Genomic DNA, 13,685 nt, shown 5'->3' with positions numbered 1-13,685 from the left:
CTTCTTGACATTGAGCCTCAGTCCATACTGAAGGCTGCAGTCCTTGACCCTCTGCAGTAAGTGCATGAGGTCCTCCTCAGTTTCAGCGAACAAGGCTGACATTGAAAGATCAGATTTGCCTTACTCCCTCTTTTAATCACACAGTCAAACCCAGGTAGTCATTAGTATTTGGCCATGATGGAATAGAATGTCTTGCTTTTAGGTGAGCTGTTCCATGTCTGCATTTATTCTCTCCCTTTATTTCCCCAGACAGTGTAATTGTTTCCAATTTTTAACTTCTGGCTCTTTCTGAAAGCAATGCAGAGAGGAAGAGAGTTTAAATAAATTAACATTTAAAATCCAGAGACATTGTGTGTTTATATCATGTTACTTGTTAGGGGGGAAAAGATCACCCAATCATCTGAGAAGGAAAAGGATTGACCCCTGGTATCCTTATGCTCTCTCTCTCTTTCTCTCTCTGTTGATGTTATTGTTGTTAAGTGCCATTGAGTCGCAGGCGACTCATAGCGACCCTATGAAGGAGAGTCCTCGATGCTTGGGTGTTTTAATCCGCTGCCCTCAGGCCAGTCTTTCATTGTTTTTGTTCAGACATTCCTCTAGGTCGTATAGCCCTGGTGTACAAGTTGCCGTCCTGTGGTCACTTGTGGTTGCTGTGAGGCTGAACCCTGTGACACGGATGTGTCAAATGCGTTAATGATGCGGACAGAGTGGGGTGGAGGGTGGAAGGAGGAGTGGAATCCACTTCCATAATAGCTTGCCTCCGGAAACCTATGAACCTGGAGAGAGGATGAAAGACACCCAAGCATCGAGGACTCTCCTTCATAGGGTCGCTATGAGTCTCCTGTGACTCGATGGCACTTAACAACAACAACAACAACAACAATCCTTATGCTAGCTTCTTCTCAAAACTTCTTTTTTAAACTGAAAATCTTTCTGATTTTTCCCTGAGACAACTTAACAAGGAATTGGCTTGTCCAGTTTCTTCCAAATTGGCAAACCTTAAAATGTTGACATTTAAAAACTTTCAACTAGACAATAAGTGTATGTAAGGTCACCAAGGAAGAGCAGAACCCAGTGCAGGCCAAGACAGACAGTTTTTTGAGGAGAAACTGCTGGCTGGCTCTCAAGCAGAAGAACAGCCCCCACTGAGAGTTGGAGGGGGATTTTATACTTTCTTACAAGGGACTTAGGAAAGGGGATGCTTATAGATGCTTCCTTCAAGATAGGGAAGTGGTTTGGGATCTGAGATAACCATTCCTGGGAAAAGAGGGGCAGGGTAGTTTCTCAGAAAGAAAAAGCACAGCTGATGTTTCCTGTAATTGGATTCTCTTAGTAACCATTCTGGGAGAGGAAGGAAAAGGCTCTCCAGTCCTAATAGTGTACAACACAGAGAAGTAACGTTGAGAGTATAAAGAAAAAAAAAACCTGTCCAGAAATCTTAGAATAAAGATTTCCATCTCATGGTTGCTTGTTGGGTCATTAAATACCTAGTGCAGAGAGGAATAGAGTTTAAATAAATCCACATTTAAAATCCAGACACATTGCATGTTTATATCATGTTAGGGAGAAAAAAGAACAACCAATCATCTGAGAAGGAAAAGGATTGACCCCTTGGATCCTTATGCTAGCTTCTTCTTTAAACTTAGGATACCTCTCAATATCTTAGCCTAGATTGCACATACTTCACTTCAATAAGGAGAACCATACCCAATTCTCTGAACTTTCTATTTTGCACTAAGTTTTATTATTGGCTCATTAACATTCTAGGATAGGTTTAGAAGCAGGAGTGGCATCCACTTCCTAAACAAAATGCCTCTGGCAACTCTATGAACTTTGAAAAATGTCAATAATTGTAGAGGGACTTCAGGCCTTTTGTTCATAGGGTTGCTATGAGTCATGTTCAACTCGAAGGCAATCAACAAAAACAACAACTAAGTTTTGTAGAGAAAGAAAGTACACACAAATGTCATTAGTAAGTCCTTGTTCTGAGAGGACATATAAACTTTTCAACATTTCAGAGAAATAAGTAAATGAATTTAATATATACATTTTTTAAATCAAGGTCCTTTTTTACACCATGGATAAGTTATACAAGAAAGTCATTATACTTATTCCTTCAGGTCATCAATAAAAAATATAGCCATGTGATAAAATTGTTACAGTCTTCTCTTGGTGGCTTCCTCTTAAGGAGTCATGGCATCAATCCAAAGGCATCCAGTTTGAACCCAACAAACAACAGATCTGTGAGAAAAAGATGGGCAGTCTCCTCTCAAGCAATTTATAATCTCTGAAAACCTGCTGGAGGGTCGGCTATGAGTTGGTTCTGACTTGATGGTACATGACAACAGCAGCAATATTTTGCTAGGTACAGACATATACATGGTACAGATATATCCATTCACACTACAATGAGTTGACAAGTTCAGCTGCTAACTGAAAGATTGGAAGTTCTAGTCTACTCAGAGACTCCTCAGAAGATAGACTTGGTGATCTACTGTGGAAAAATCAGGCATTGAAAAGTCTTTGGAAAACAATTCTTCTCTGACACTCATCAGAGTAACTTTATGCACCGTCCCTGACATGTGCCAAATAGCTATAACTTGGGTTAACAGAGACATCATCTCTAGGAGTCTCTGTCCTGGACCACCTCCTTTTAGTTGGCAACAACTGTCCCTGGCAGGGGCCTCTTGTAGGGAGTCATTCTCACAATCTCCCTTGTGCTTATGTCCATGGTTTCAGCCACTGTGTCAAACTATCTCATTGAAGGTCTTCTTCTCTATCACTTACCCTCAACCAAAACAATTTCAGGCCCTGATGTTGTCAGAACATTATCCTTCCTACAAAACATTTTCTCAGGTCACAATGCTATAAAATTAGAGAGATTAGATAAACAAAGTAAAGTTCATGGATATTAAATAAAACAATGATTAAAAACTACTTGGCATGAGAAGAAATAAAAATATAATCAAAGGAAGATGTAAACATACTAAAGCCTTTGGGACACAGGAAAAGTAGTCCTTAGAGGATGATTAACAGTAATAAATCCAGATGTTGTTGTTATATGCCGTCGAGTTGTTTGCGACTCATAGAGACCCTATGTACAACAGCCCTAAACCCTGCTCTATCCTGTGCCAATCACATTGCCTCTGACACACCCATCCACCTCATAGAGGGTCTTCCCCTCCTGCACTGTCTCGCCACCCTCCCAAGCATGATGTCCCTGTCTAAGGACCTGCCTCACCTTACAACATGTCCAAAGTATGTCAGACGAAGCCCCAGAATCCTTGCCTCCAAGGAGTAGCCTGGTTTAACCCTCTCCGGGATGAATCTATTTGCTTCCTTGGCAGTCCAGGGTACATTCAATACTCTTCTCCAGCACCACAGCTCAAAGGCATCAATTCTCCTTCTGTCCTCCCTAGTCATTGTCCAACTCTCTGATGCATAACAAGTGATTGCAAAGACCATGGACTGTATGTATCAGGTGCTCCTTAGTCTCCAGAGAGACACTGTTGCTCTTGAGTGCTTTAGAGAGGTCCCTAACAGCAGACTTTCCCATTGCGATACTTTTTTTTATTTCCTGGCTGCTGGTGCCAAGAGTGTTGACTGTGGAGCCGAGCAAACTGAAGCTGTGAACAATCTCAATCTCCTCGCCATCCATCCTGATGCTACTGATTGGTCCAGTGATGAGAATCTTTGTCTTCTTGAAATTGAGCCTCAGTCCATACTGAAGGCTGAAGTCCTTGACCCTCTGCAGCAAGTGCATGAGGCCCTCCTCAGTTTCGGCAAGCAGGGTTGTGTCATCTGCATAACACAGATTGTTAATAGATCTTCCACCAATCCTGATGCCACACTTCTCCTCATAGAGCCCAGCCTCTCAGATAATCTGCTCTGCATACAGGTTGAAAAGGTATGGAGATACGACACATCCCTGGCATACACCCTTCCCAATTTTGAAACACGCGGTGTTACCCTGCTCTGTTCTGACAACTGCCTCTTGGTCCAAGTATAGGTTTTGCATTAGCATGATTAAATGTTCTGGGTTTCCCATTCTTCTCAGAGTCAGCCACAGTTTGTTATGATCCACACAGTCAAATGCCTTTGCTTAATCAATGAAACACAGATAGACATTCTTCTGGTATTCCCTGCTTTCCGCTAAGATCCATCTAACATTAGCTACAATATCCCTAGTACCACGACCCCTTTTAAACCCAGCCTGGACTTCTGGCACTTCTCTGCTGATGTGCAGTTCCAGTCGTTTTTGGATAATCTTCAGTAGAATCTTGCTTGCATGTGAAATCAATGATATTGTTCTGTAGTTTCCACACTCTGTTGGGTCACCCTCCTTTGGAATGGGAACAAATATAGATCTCTTCCAGTCAGTTGGCCAAGTGATTTTTCTCCAGATTTTTTGGCACAACTTGGTGAGCACATCCAGGGCAGCATCTGTTAGCTGAAATATGTCAATTGGTATACTATCTATTCCTGGGGCCTTATTTTTTGGTATATGTCAATTGGTATACTATCTATTCCTGGGGCCTTATTGTTTGGTATTTCCTTCAAAGCAGCTTGAACTTCTTTCTTCATCACCATAGGCTCTTTCTCAAATGTTATTTCATTAAATTCTTCTGTATCTGCCAATTCCTTTAGATACAATAACTCAGTATATTCCTTCCATCGTCTTTTAATACCTCCTGGATCATTTAATATTCTGCCTAAAGCATGTAGTCGACATGTTCGGAATCACAGAAGCCAAGAAAGCTTCAGATACAAGCTGTCAGATCATGGGTCAGACAATGGAAGATAAATTCTGAAGGGATTTGGTAGAAGTGAATGGGTATCCTGGTGAAGGGTGGAGCTGGGAAATAAGTGGGTCAAGACACTGGGCTAAGGGCAAGGACACTCCACAGTGAGGGATTTATCTTTCACTGTTCCACATATTGCTTGTCTGTCAGATACTCCTCTAAAATCTAAACATTCAGATTAAGACAGACTAGGAAGAAGGACTGGCCATCCACTTCTGAGATAGCAGGTCTCTGGAAACCGTATGTACAATAAATGCAGATACCAAAAGGAAAAAAACAACAACAACTAAGATATTGTATTCTTCTTAATATATTATCTCCAACCATTAGAAAATAGCAGCTAAGAAATTCTGCATATTTTAGAAGAAAGAAAAGAAAAAAAGTATTAGTACAGAAATAGGATGAAACAGAAAAATTATAGAAAGTATGAGTAAGACTGGAAATTGTTTCTTTGAAAGGATTTACAAAATTGTCATACCACTAGCAAATCTAACAAATCTAACCCCACAAATAAAATAGATAAAAATTAAACAAATGACAAAACCAATTGGAATAAAATGGATAATTACAAAATGCTATTAAGAACTAGAAAAGAAACCACAACATACACATCTTCCTTAATTTTAAATCATTTTTAAAATCATGGTTCCTTACTTTATTTGGAAAAGAGCTTCTTGGTCTAGGTATAGGTTTCATATGAGCACAATTAGATTTCATGGGATTCCCATTCTTCTCAATATTAGCCATAATTTGTTATAATCCACACAGTCAAAAGCCTTTGAATGGTCAGTAAAACACAAATTGACCTTCTTCTTGTATATTCGAAGCATTTAGGTAGAATCCATCTGACACCAGCAATGATATCACTGGTGCTACAGTTTCTTCTGTGTGTGGTCCTCTCAATCAAACAAAAAAAGGCATTGGACAAAACTCAATGCCAATTCTTGATGAGAACAATTAACGAAATACAAACAGAAGGGAAATGTCTCAACATCATTAAGAATATAAATGCAAAATCAATAGCTGGTGTTGCCTCAGTGAAGAGAAAGCATCCCATTGCCAATATGAACCAAACAAGGATGCCCTTTATCATTACTGCTTTAATAAGCTAAGAAATAAAAGGAACATACCCTGGTGTCCTAGTGGTAAGAAGCTTCTCTGCAATCCTAAGGCACACAATTAGAATCTATCCGCTGTCCTGCAAGAGAAAGATAGACAATCTCCTCCTGTGTGAGTAACTCTCTCTAAAACTCTGCTAGAAGGTCAGTGATGGTCAATTCCGACTCAATGGCACACAACAACAACAACAACAACAACAACAAGGAGGAGTAAAATTATCTCTATTTGAAGATGATATGACCTTATGTGCAGAAAATACTAAAAGCTCAGGAATAAAATTACTAGAACAAATTGAAAAGCTCAATTAAGTGGCAGGGTAAAAATCATCCTACAAAAATTAGTGCAGTTCCACTATAGTAACAAAAGAACTCTGAAAATGAACATAAGGAAGTTTCCAGAAGCAAGGGATACTGGCATATTGGCCCATAACTCAAAGTGGAGTGTTGTATGCTGTTTACTTGCTTTGACAAGAAATAAAAACTGCTTCCAAAGTGCCAATATGTGTGTGTTCAGACTTTGATTAGAAGAATATGATGTTTATAGAGCAATTGCTATGACTAGTTTCCATTTTCTAATAACCTCTTGGCTGTCTAAAAGTTAGTTTTAATGTGGAGATATACAGCAAATTCATCATATATTCTTCTCATTTCAGATGCCTTCATTTCTGTGGAAGTATCCAGTATCTAGCTAAGTCGTGTGTGTGTGTGTGTGTGTGTGTGTGTGTGTGTGTGTGTGTGTGTGTGTGTTTTGAAACAACTTCTGGTCCAACCTTTTGAAACAACTTCTGGTCCAACCTTCCCCATCTTGAAAGTGGCTGCTTCAGTTAAATTGGTGAAAAATGGAAAAATCTGGAATCCACTTTGATTTTGTGTCATTTCAAGATTTATCATTCATTTTGCCAGAATGTTCTGTTAAATAGCTCTTCAAACTTTTCCATGAACATTCCCCCCCCGGATCTGAGCATATCCGCTATGACCTGGGCAAATAATAAGGTACAGTAAATAGTAGGACTTTTTATTCTTCTTCTTTCAATCCATTTTCACACAGCAGGCAGAATGTTTAAAATGTAATCATGATAATCTTGTTACTTCACAACTCAAAAATCTTCCAAAGTCATCTAGGTAGACTTAGGAAAGAACAAATTTCAACATCATTTAGCACCTCATATGACCTGAACCATTAGGCCAGCCTTGTTGAACTTGACTCTGACACTCTTCCTTTGCCTCACAGAGTTCCAGCTACCTCTCTTCAGAGTGTCTCTTGTCTCTAATGTAAACCCTAACATTCCCACCCATGATGCCCATCCACCCCTGAATCTTTGGAGGATGTTTTTCTTGTCATTATGCAAATTCCAATTTCTCTAAGAGATTTGCTTACATCACCGCTGAGTATTTTTCTTTGGTAATCATCTATTTTTCTGTGCTTTGATTGAAAGTTTATAGAGCAAATTTTCTATTCAGCCATTCATACTTGTTTTACATTAATTGCAATGCCCACTCTATAACTACATTCTCCTTGCTTTCTCTCCCTAAGTCTCAATTCCATTAATATTTTATCTTAACCCTTTCTTACTTCTGATCTTTATCCTTGGGCAAATACTGTCCTTCTTAAAATCTTGCACAGTGGTTAATGGTTCTAAGGTGTAAGTTCCTCCATGGAGTTATTGTTCATCTTATAATCTTGTTAAGATTTCACTGATAGTTGAGCCACAGGGTAAGTTTTACTCTAGGGTGACCAAAAGGCCATATAATCTTAGGGGTTCTACCAGGCTCTATCATACCAGTAATATTTTCTGTGTATTTTGAGTTTTGTTTCACATTTTTTTCCCAACTCTGCCCAAGACTTTCTACTGCAAGGGTCATCTCAATGAAATGCCAGTTATAAGTCAGTTCCAACTCAATGAGTTAGGAAAAAACAGGCTCATATAGATTGAGGTTCATGTGATCCATCAGTCCTTTAGACTAATTGTTTCTATTTGTTGTTGCTTTTCTTCTCTCTCTTTTGTAATTTTTTTCAACTGGCCTATTGGGTGAGGGACATAATATGGGCCTACTTTCTGCCCTTTTCCAACTGGTCCCAGTAGGACTATTCATTTGGGTGACAAGCCTATGCTTGTGCACAAGGTCTTCAACAGGCCATTTTTATATGTCAGGGTTTATATAACTGAGGTATGTGTTATTAACTATGTAAAGCACAATGAAGTTTTACAGACTGACCTCCTGAGTAGGGCCAAATTAGAGTAAAAGATATTTTACTCTGCTGATATTTAAACATTCTGTTAGGTTTCAGAGGACAAAAGGTGCTATAGTGTTTGCTTCTGTAGCTTAAAGACACTGTCATGGAATGGAAGACATTATTATTTATTATGATCAGTTCAGAGATCAAGGAAAAGGTAAGGTTCTCCTGTCAATAAAGAAGGCATATAAGGAAGAGAACCATGAGAATCGCTCCAGGAGTGAGTTTATTAGGAAAAAAGCATCATAAACACCAACATTACCTGGAGTATACCAACATTTATTGGCCTGGAAAATTACAAAAGTTCAGGAGAAAAGTTTAATAGGGAGTAAAATAAGGCATGAGAAAAATTAGTGCAGAGTGGTGTCTGTCAAGTATATAAAGTAAAATGTTACGTATTCACTCTATTATGAATTGACAGAACAGAAGAGGTAGTCATCACCAGATTTTCCGCACCAAAGTCAATGAGAATTTTAGTAAGTTTGAGAGGGAGTTAAAAATAAAGTTGGAGGTGAGAAAACAGACTACAAGTATGCCTGCATTTTCTCCAGTATCTTGCTTAAAAAATGAAAAGAAGCAAACCTTGGCCTAGACATTTTCAATGACATTCAGTGGCCTTTCTGGTAATATATTTCTTGTTACATTCAGCAAACCACAAAAATCTGATTAGACTAGAAAATATTTTACTTCATCTTCCTCTACTAAATAAGAAAATGGTGCTTGTAAGACTCAAAAAGCAGAAAATATATCTCCATGAATATGGTAATACACAGCCATATCCCTGAAAATGACAACTGCTACAACCAAGGGACAAACAATGTCAAGATCCTCTACTGAAACAACGAAGTTTGGAAGATGAAGGAAGATGCATTTTTGAGCTGGACTGTTGGTTAATGGGGAGAGGGGGTTAGTCCCAAAAATATTAAAAAGTAAGCCATTGAACCAATAAAATTCTGCTATGGAGTAACATGAAATTTAATAAGTTGAGTATAATTTGCATGCTGGCTCCTAGATAACTGCGAACAGCTGGGATAATTTTCTAGAAAAGGAGTGAGGATTCTGGATTCATTTCTCAGGTTAGCCATCATCTTTCCCCTTTTTATTCTGGTTTTGAGATGTGAGAATGGTTGTATTTTCCTTGAGACCAGTTGACTTTTCTTTTTTTGTGATTATGGGGTTGGGGTAGCAAACTGCAATCTACTGAGATAATTGTTAAAAGCGAAGAATTAGGTAGGCTTTTTCTAATGAAACAAGAATCCACCTTTCTATGGAATAAAATGTCTCCAATAGGGAAATATCTTCTTTAGCTGTGAATTAAATATCTCCAGTGCAAAGGGCAAATCTGAATAAAGGAAGAAGATTGACCATTTAAAAGTGTACTTTTAAGACTAAAACTAAGCAAATATTGGAATACTGGAAATAAGACAATTTGCAATTTAAGCTCATATTTGGACTTGTTTGTGGAGTATCAAATATATGCTAAATAAAAAAAAGTAAATACTGAATTCTAGCAGAAAACACAAGGGAAAATAAAAAAAAATAAATTCTTCATTTCCCTGAAACAAGTTAATTGGATGAAGAATTTGGGGCTGACAACTTTTACCTTGGCATCTATGAATGAGAACTCTGAATCATTTCATATATAAACGTTTGATGGAGAAAACAACTAGAGAAGACATCTGAGCTGTTAAGAACTCTGAACAGGAATTGACTCAGATTGTTCAGAGAATCAGTGATTAGCAGAATAGATACTCAGCAAAGAATATAGCTGGACCTCTTTCCTTCCCTCCCCCTCCCCTTTTCTTTTGTGTTTCTGGCTCATTTAACAAGTCTCAAAATCAAGTGTGGGAGCAGAGGGCTGAGAATGAGCAGGGGCAGGGGCATTAATCATAGGATCACACAATTTAATTGATGGAGGAAGGCAGGATGAAGGAAATGGGAAAGATCCGGTGTTAAAAACAATGTATATGAACTTTCTAAATAAACCAGTATAAAATTTTAAAAAGCTTCCAAATCAATAGAGAAGCCTGTTTATGTCTATCCTCTGTCTTACAAAGCCTACTTAGAAATATTCCCTTCTGTGTTGTTGTTAGGTGCCATTGAGTCAACTACAGCTCATTGTGACCCTTTGAACAACAGATCTAAACCTTGCTCTATCCTGCCTTGTCTTCAGAGTTCTTACAATCATTGTTATAGTCTGTGTGTTAATCCAGCTTGGCTTCCTTTTCCTCTTATTCTCCACCTTTCTCAGTCTGATATCTTTTTCGTAACAACATTTTCAATGTATGTGAGACAAAGTTTCACCATCCCTACCTCTACGGAACACCTTGGTTGCACTTTCTCCAAGACAGAACTGCTTATTTTGGCAGTCCATGAGATACTTGGTACTCTTCTCCAACACCTCAATTCAAAACATCATCTTTTCTTCTTTTATCTTTATTCATTTCCCAACTTTCAGGTGCATAGGAAGTAATTGAAAAGATCATGGCTTAGATGAGGTATACCTTGGTCTTTTGACTGTCATCTTTGGTCTTAAGTACTTTGGGGAGGTCCTTGACAGAAAACTTTTTCCTAGTGGTACAATTGCTGGGTCGAATGATATTTCTATTTCCAACTTTATGAGAAAGTGCCAAACCACCTTCCATAGTGGTTGCACCATTTTACATTTCCACCAGCAGGGAATAATTGTTCCAACCTCTTCACAACTTCGCCATCATTTGTTTTTTCTGCTCTGTTGAACTTTGATGTTGTTACTGGAGTGAGATGATATCTCATAGTTTGTTTTATTTACATCCTTCTGAGATATAGGGATTTTAATATTTCTTCAGGTGTTTGTTTGCCATCTGAATGTAATTTTGGTAAAGTGTCTATTCATATCCTATGCCCATTTTGCAATTCAGTTGCTTACTTTTTTCTTGTTGAGGTTCTAGAGTAGTATTCTAGAAATTTTAGATATGCTTTTCTTTTCAGATATGTCATTACCAAATCCCCCCTCCTTTCACCCCAGTCTGTGGCTTTCCTTTTTACCATTTCGGAGATTTTATTCTTAACCCATTCAGCTATTTTGTTTTCTCCTAGTTGTAGGATTTTCATTATGCTTGGAAAACCTGTTCATTCTATGGATTATGGCTTCTAGAGTTCTTCCAAAGCTTTTCTATAAAGAAGTTTATAATCTTTGGTTTTACTCCTAGGTCCATGATCCACCTTGAATTGGTTTTATTTATGGTGTGAGGTGTGGTTCTTTTTTTTTTTTCAAAACAAACTCTGGCCAATTTTATTGAAGAAAAATATTACATGATTTATTTTTCACCAGTCTGTTCTGGCATGCTTCTAATGATATCAGAATCATTAAGTGCCATCGAGTCGTAGAGTCGCGGGTGACTCATAGCGATCCTATGAAGGAGAATCCTCAATGCTTTGGGGCCTTTCATCCTCTCTCCAGGTTCATAGGCTTCCCGGAGCCAAGCTATTATGGAAGTGGATGCCACTCCTCCTTCCAAACTTGTTTTATTAGGGGAGTGAAGGGACAGCAGAAACTCCATTTTTTTATAAACCCCCATTAACGCTAGAGGCAGAAGCGGGCCATAAAAATTCTTAGCTTAGGGCAAACACGAGTGCCCCGGGTAAAGCCTTGTCTGTCCTTGAAAAGTAAGGAGTTAACTAGTGTCTATGTGACACAAAAGAAGTAAAGGCGGGCAAAGTAGCCAGCCCGTCAAAAGTCAACCCACCAACCATGATCGCAAACCCCCTGCCCTAACAGGGGCACTCAAAAGAGCTATAAAAGCAAGTGGAAGGGGAAACTCGGAGCTTTTTTCCTTCCCCACCTTCCTGAGGGAGGAGAAAAGTCTCCATGCGTGGAAATAATATAATAAACGTTTTTGACATTTCAGACGTGTTTTTAGATTTCTTTGAGGGGCATTTTGTGGGCAGAACAGGGAGCTCCACCCCACTATCTGTCCGCACTGGGTAGCCAACCATTAACACATTTGATACATCAGTGTCACAGTGTTCAGCCTCCCAGCAACCAAAAGTGACGGCAGTATGGCAACTTGTACACCAGAGCTATACAACCTAGAGGAATGTCTGAACAAAAACAATGAAAGACGGCCCTAGGGCCCTTTCAGGCTTGGAGCCCTCTGCTGCCTTAAACCCTAGGCCAAGCCTGGCTTGCCTGGCTCCTGGAGGCAGAGTAGTACAATATTGAGTAGGAGAGATGATATTAGGCATCCTTGTCTAGTTGCTGTTCACCAAGGGAATGCCTTTAATCTCTCTCCATTAAGAATAATGTTCTGCATATAGCAATAGTTTAACCATTTCTTTGCTGATCTGGATGCCTCTTATTTCCTTCTCCTGTCATATTACCCTATCAAACACTTCCAGTTGACTACTAAATAAAACTGGTGACAGTGGGCATTCTTGTTGAGTACCTGTTCTCAAGAAAATGCTTTTAGTTTTTCTCCATTGAGAATGATATTGGCTCTTGGTTTTACATATATATTTTTCCACTATGTTGAATAAATTTCTTTCTATTCCAATTTCAACCAAGCATTGAGGACTCTACTTCATAGGGTCGCTATGAGTCACCTGTGACTCGATGGCACTTAACAGCAACAAACATTCCAATTTAACTGAGTGTCTTTATCAGGAAGGGGTATTGAATTTTGTCAAAAGCCTTTACTGCATCAATTGCTAAGATCATATGGTTCTTGTTATATGCTTTGTTTATATGGTGAATTATATTGTTTTTCTTATGTTGAACCATCCTTGCATACCTGTTATGAATCCCACTTGGTCATGCTGGATTTTTAATTTTTTTAATGTGTTTTTGGATTCTATTAGCAGGATTTTGTTAATGATTTTTTCCACCTATACTCATGAGAGATATTGGTCTGTAATTTTCTTTCTTGGTAACATCTTTGCCTGGTTTTGGTGATAGGACAGCAAGTAATAAATGTCAGAGAAAATGTGGCTAGATAGCAACTCTTATACATTGTTGGTGGGATTGTAAAATGATACAGCCACCTTGGAAGGCAGTTTGGTGCTTCCTTAAGAAGCTGAACATAATTCCACATAATCCAGATATTCCACTGCTTAGAATATACCTCAAGAGAATGAGAATTGAGGAACAAATGGAGACTTGTACATCAATGTTCATAGCAGCATTACTGACCATCATAAGAACATGGAAGCAGCCTAAATGTCCAGCCACAATCGAGTGGATTGAGAAATTATGGTGAATTCACAAATGGAATACTATGTAGAATGCAGGGGCAGTAATTTTGTAAATTACCACCTAAGTTGGGAGAGACTGGAGAACAGTATTCTAAGTAAACTAACTCAGTCCATAATGACAAATATTCTATAAGATCTTTATTGTAGAATGAATATGAGGAGCCAGTGGGGGGAGAGGGGCTTGCAGAGAGCTGAGGATGGGGGGAGAATATTAATCATAGGCTCACACAATTTGATGCCATGTGTAAACAATGTATACGAACTTTGTAAAAATATAAATATAAATATAAATAAATA

The 13,685-nt window shown here is 38.6% G+C and overlaps 1 protein-coding gene across 1 annotated transcript in view; it reads left to right on the top strand.

The window, feature by feature from the left end:
- The first annotated feature begins 6,892 nt into the window (after nt 1-6,892).
- Nucleotides 6,893-13,685, top strand: part of LOC102847061 (putative small intestine sodium-dependent phosphate transport protein-like) — a 114,248-nt gene continuing 107,455 nt past the window's right edge. Inside the window, exon 1 of the mRNA XM_006888678.1 lies at nt 6,893-6,913. Within this exon, the coding sequence (XP_006888740.1) occupies nt 6,893-6,913 (21 nt within the window). The remainder of the gene's footprint in view (nt 6,914-13,685) is intronic.

The sequence above is a fragment of the Elephantulus edwardii genome, unplaced genomic scaffold (assembly GCF_000299155.1).
Source record: "Elephantulus edwardii isolate Elephantulus edwardi_28Jun2011 unplaced genomic scaffold, EleEdw1.0 scaffold00070, whole genome shotgun sequence".
Classification (NCBI taxonomy): Eukaryota; Metazoa; Chordata; class Mammalia; order Macroscelidea; family Macroscelididae; genus Elephantulus; species Elephantulus edwardii.
This window is presented reverse-complemented; position numbering and strand designations above follow the sequence as displayed.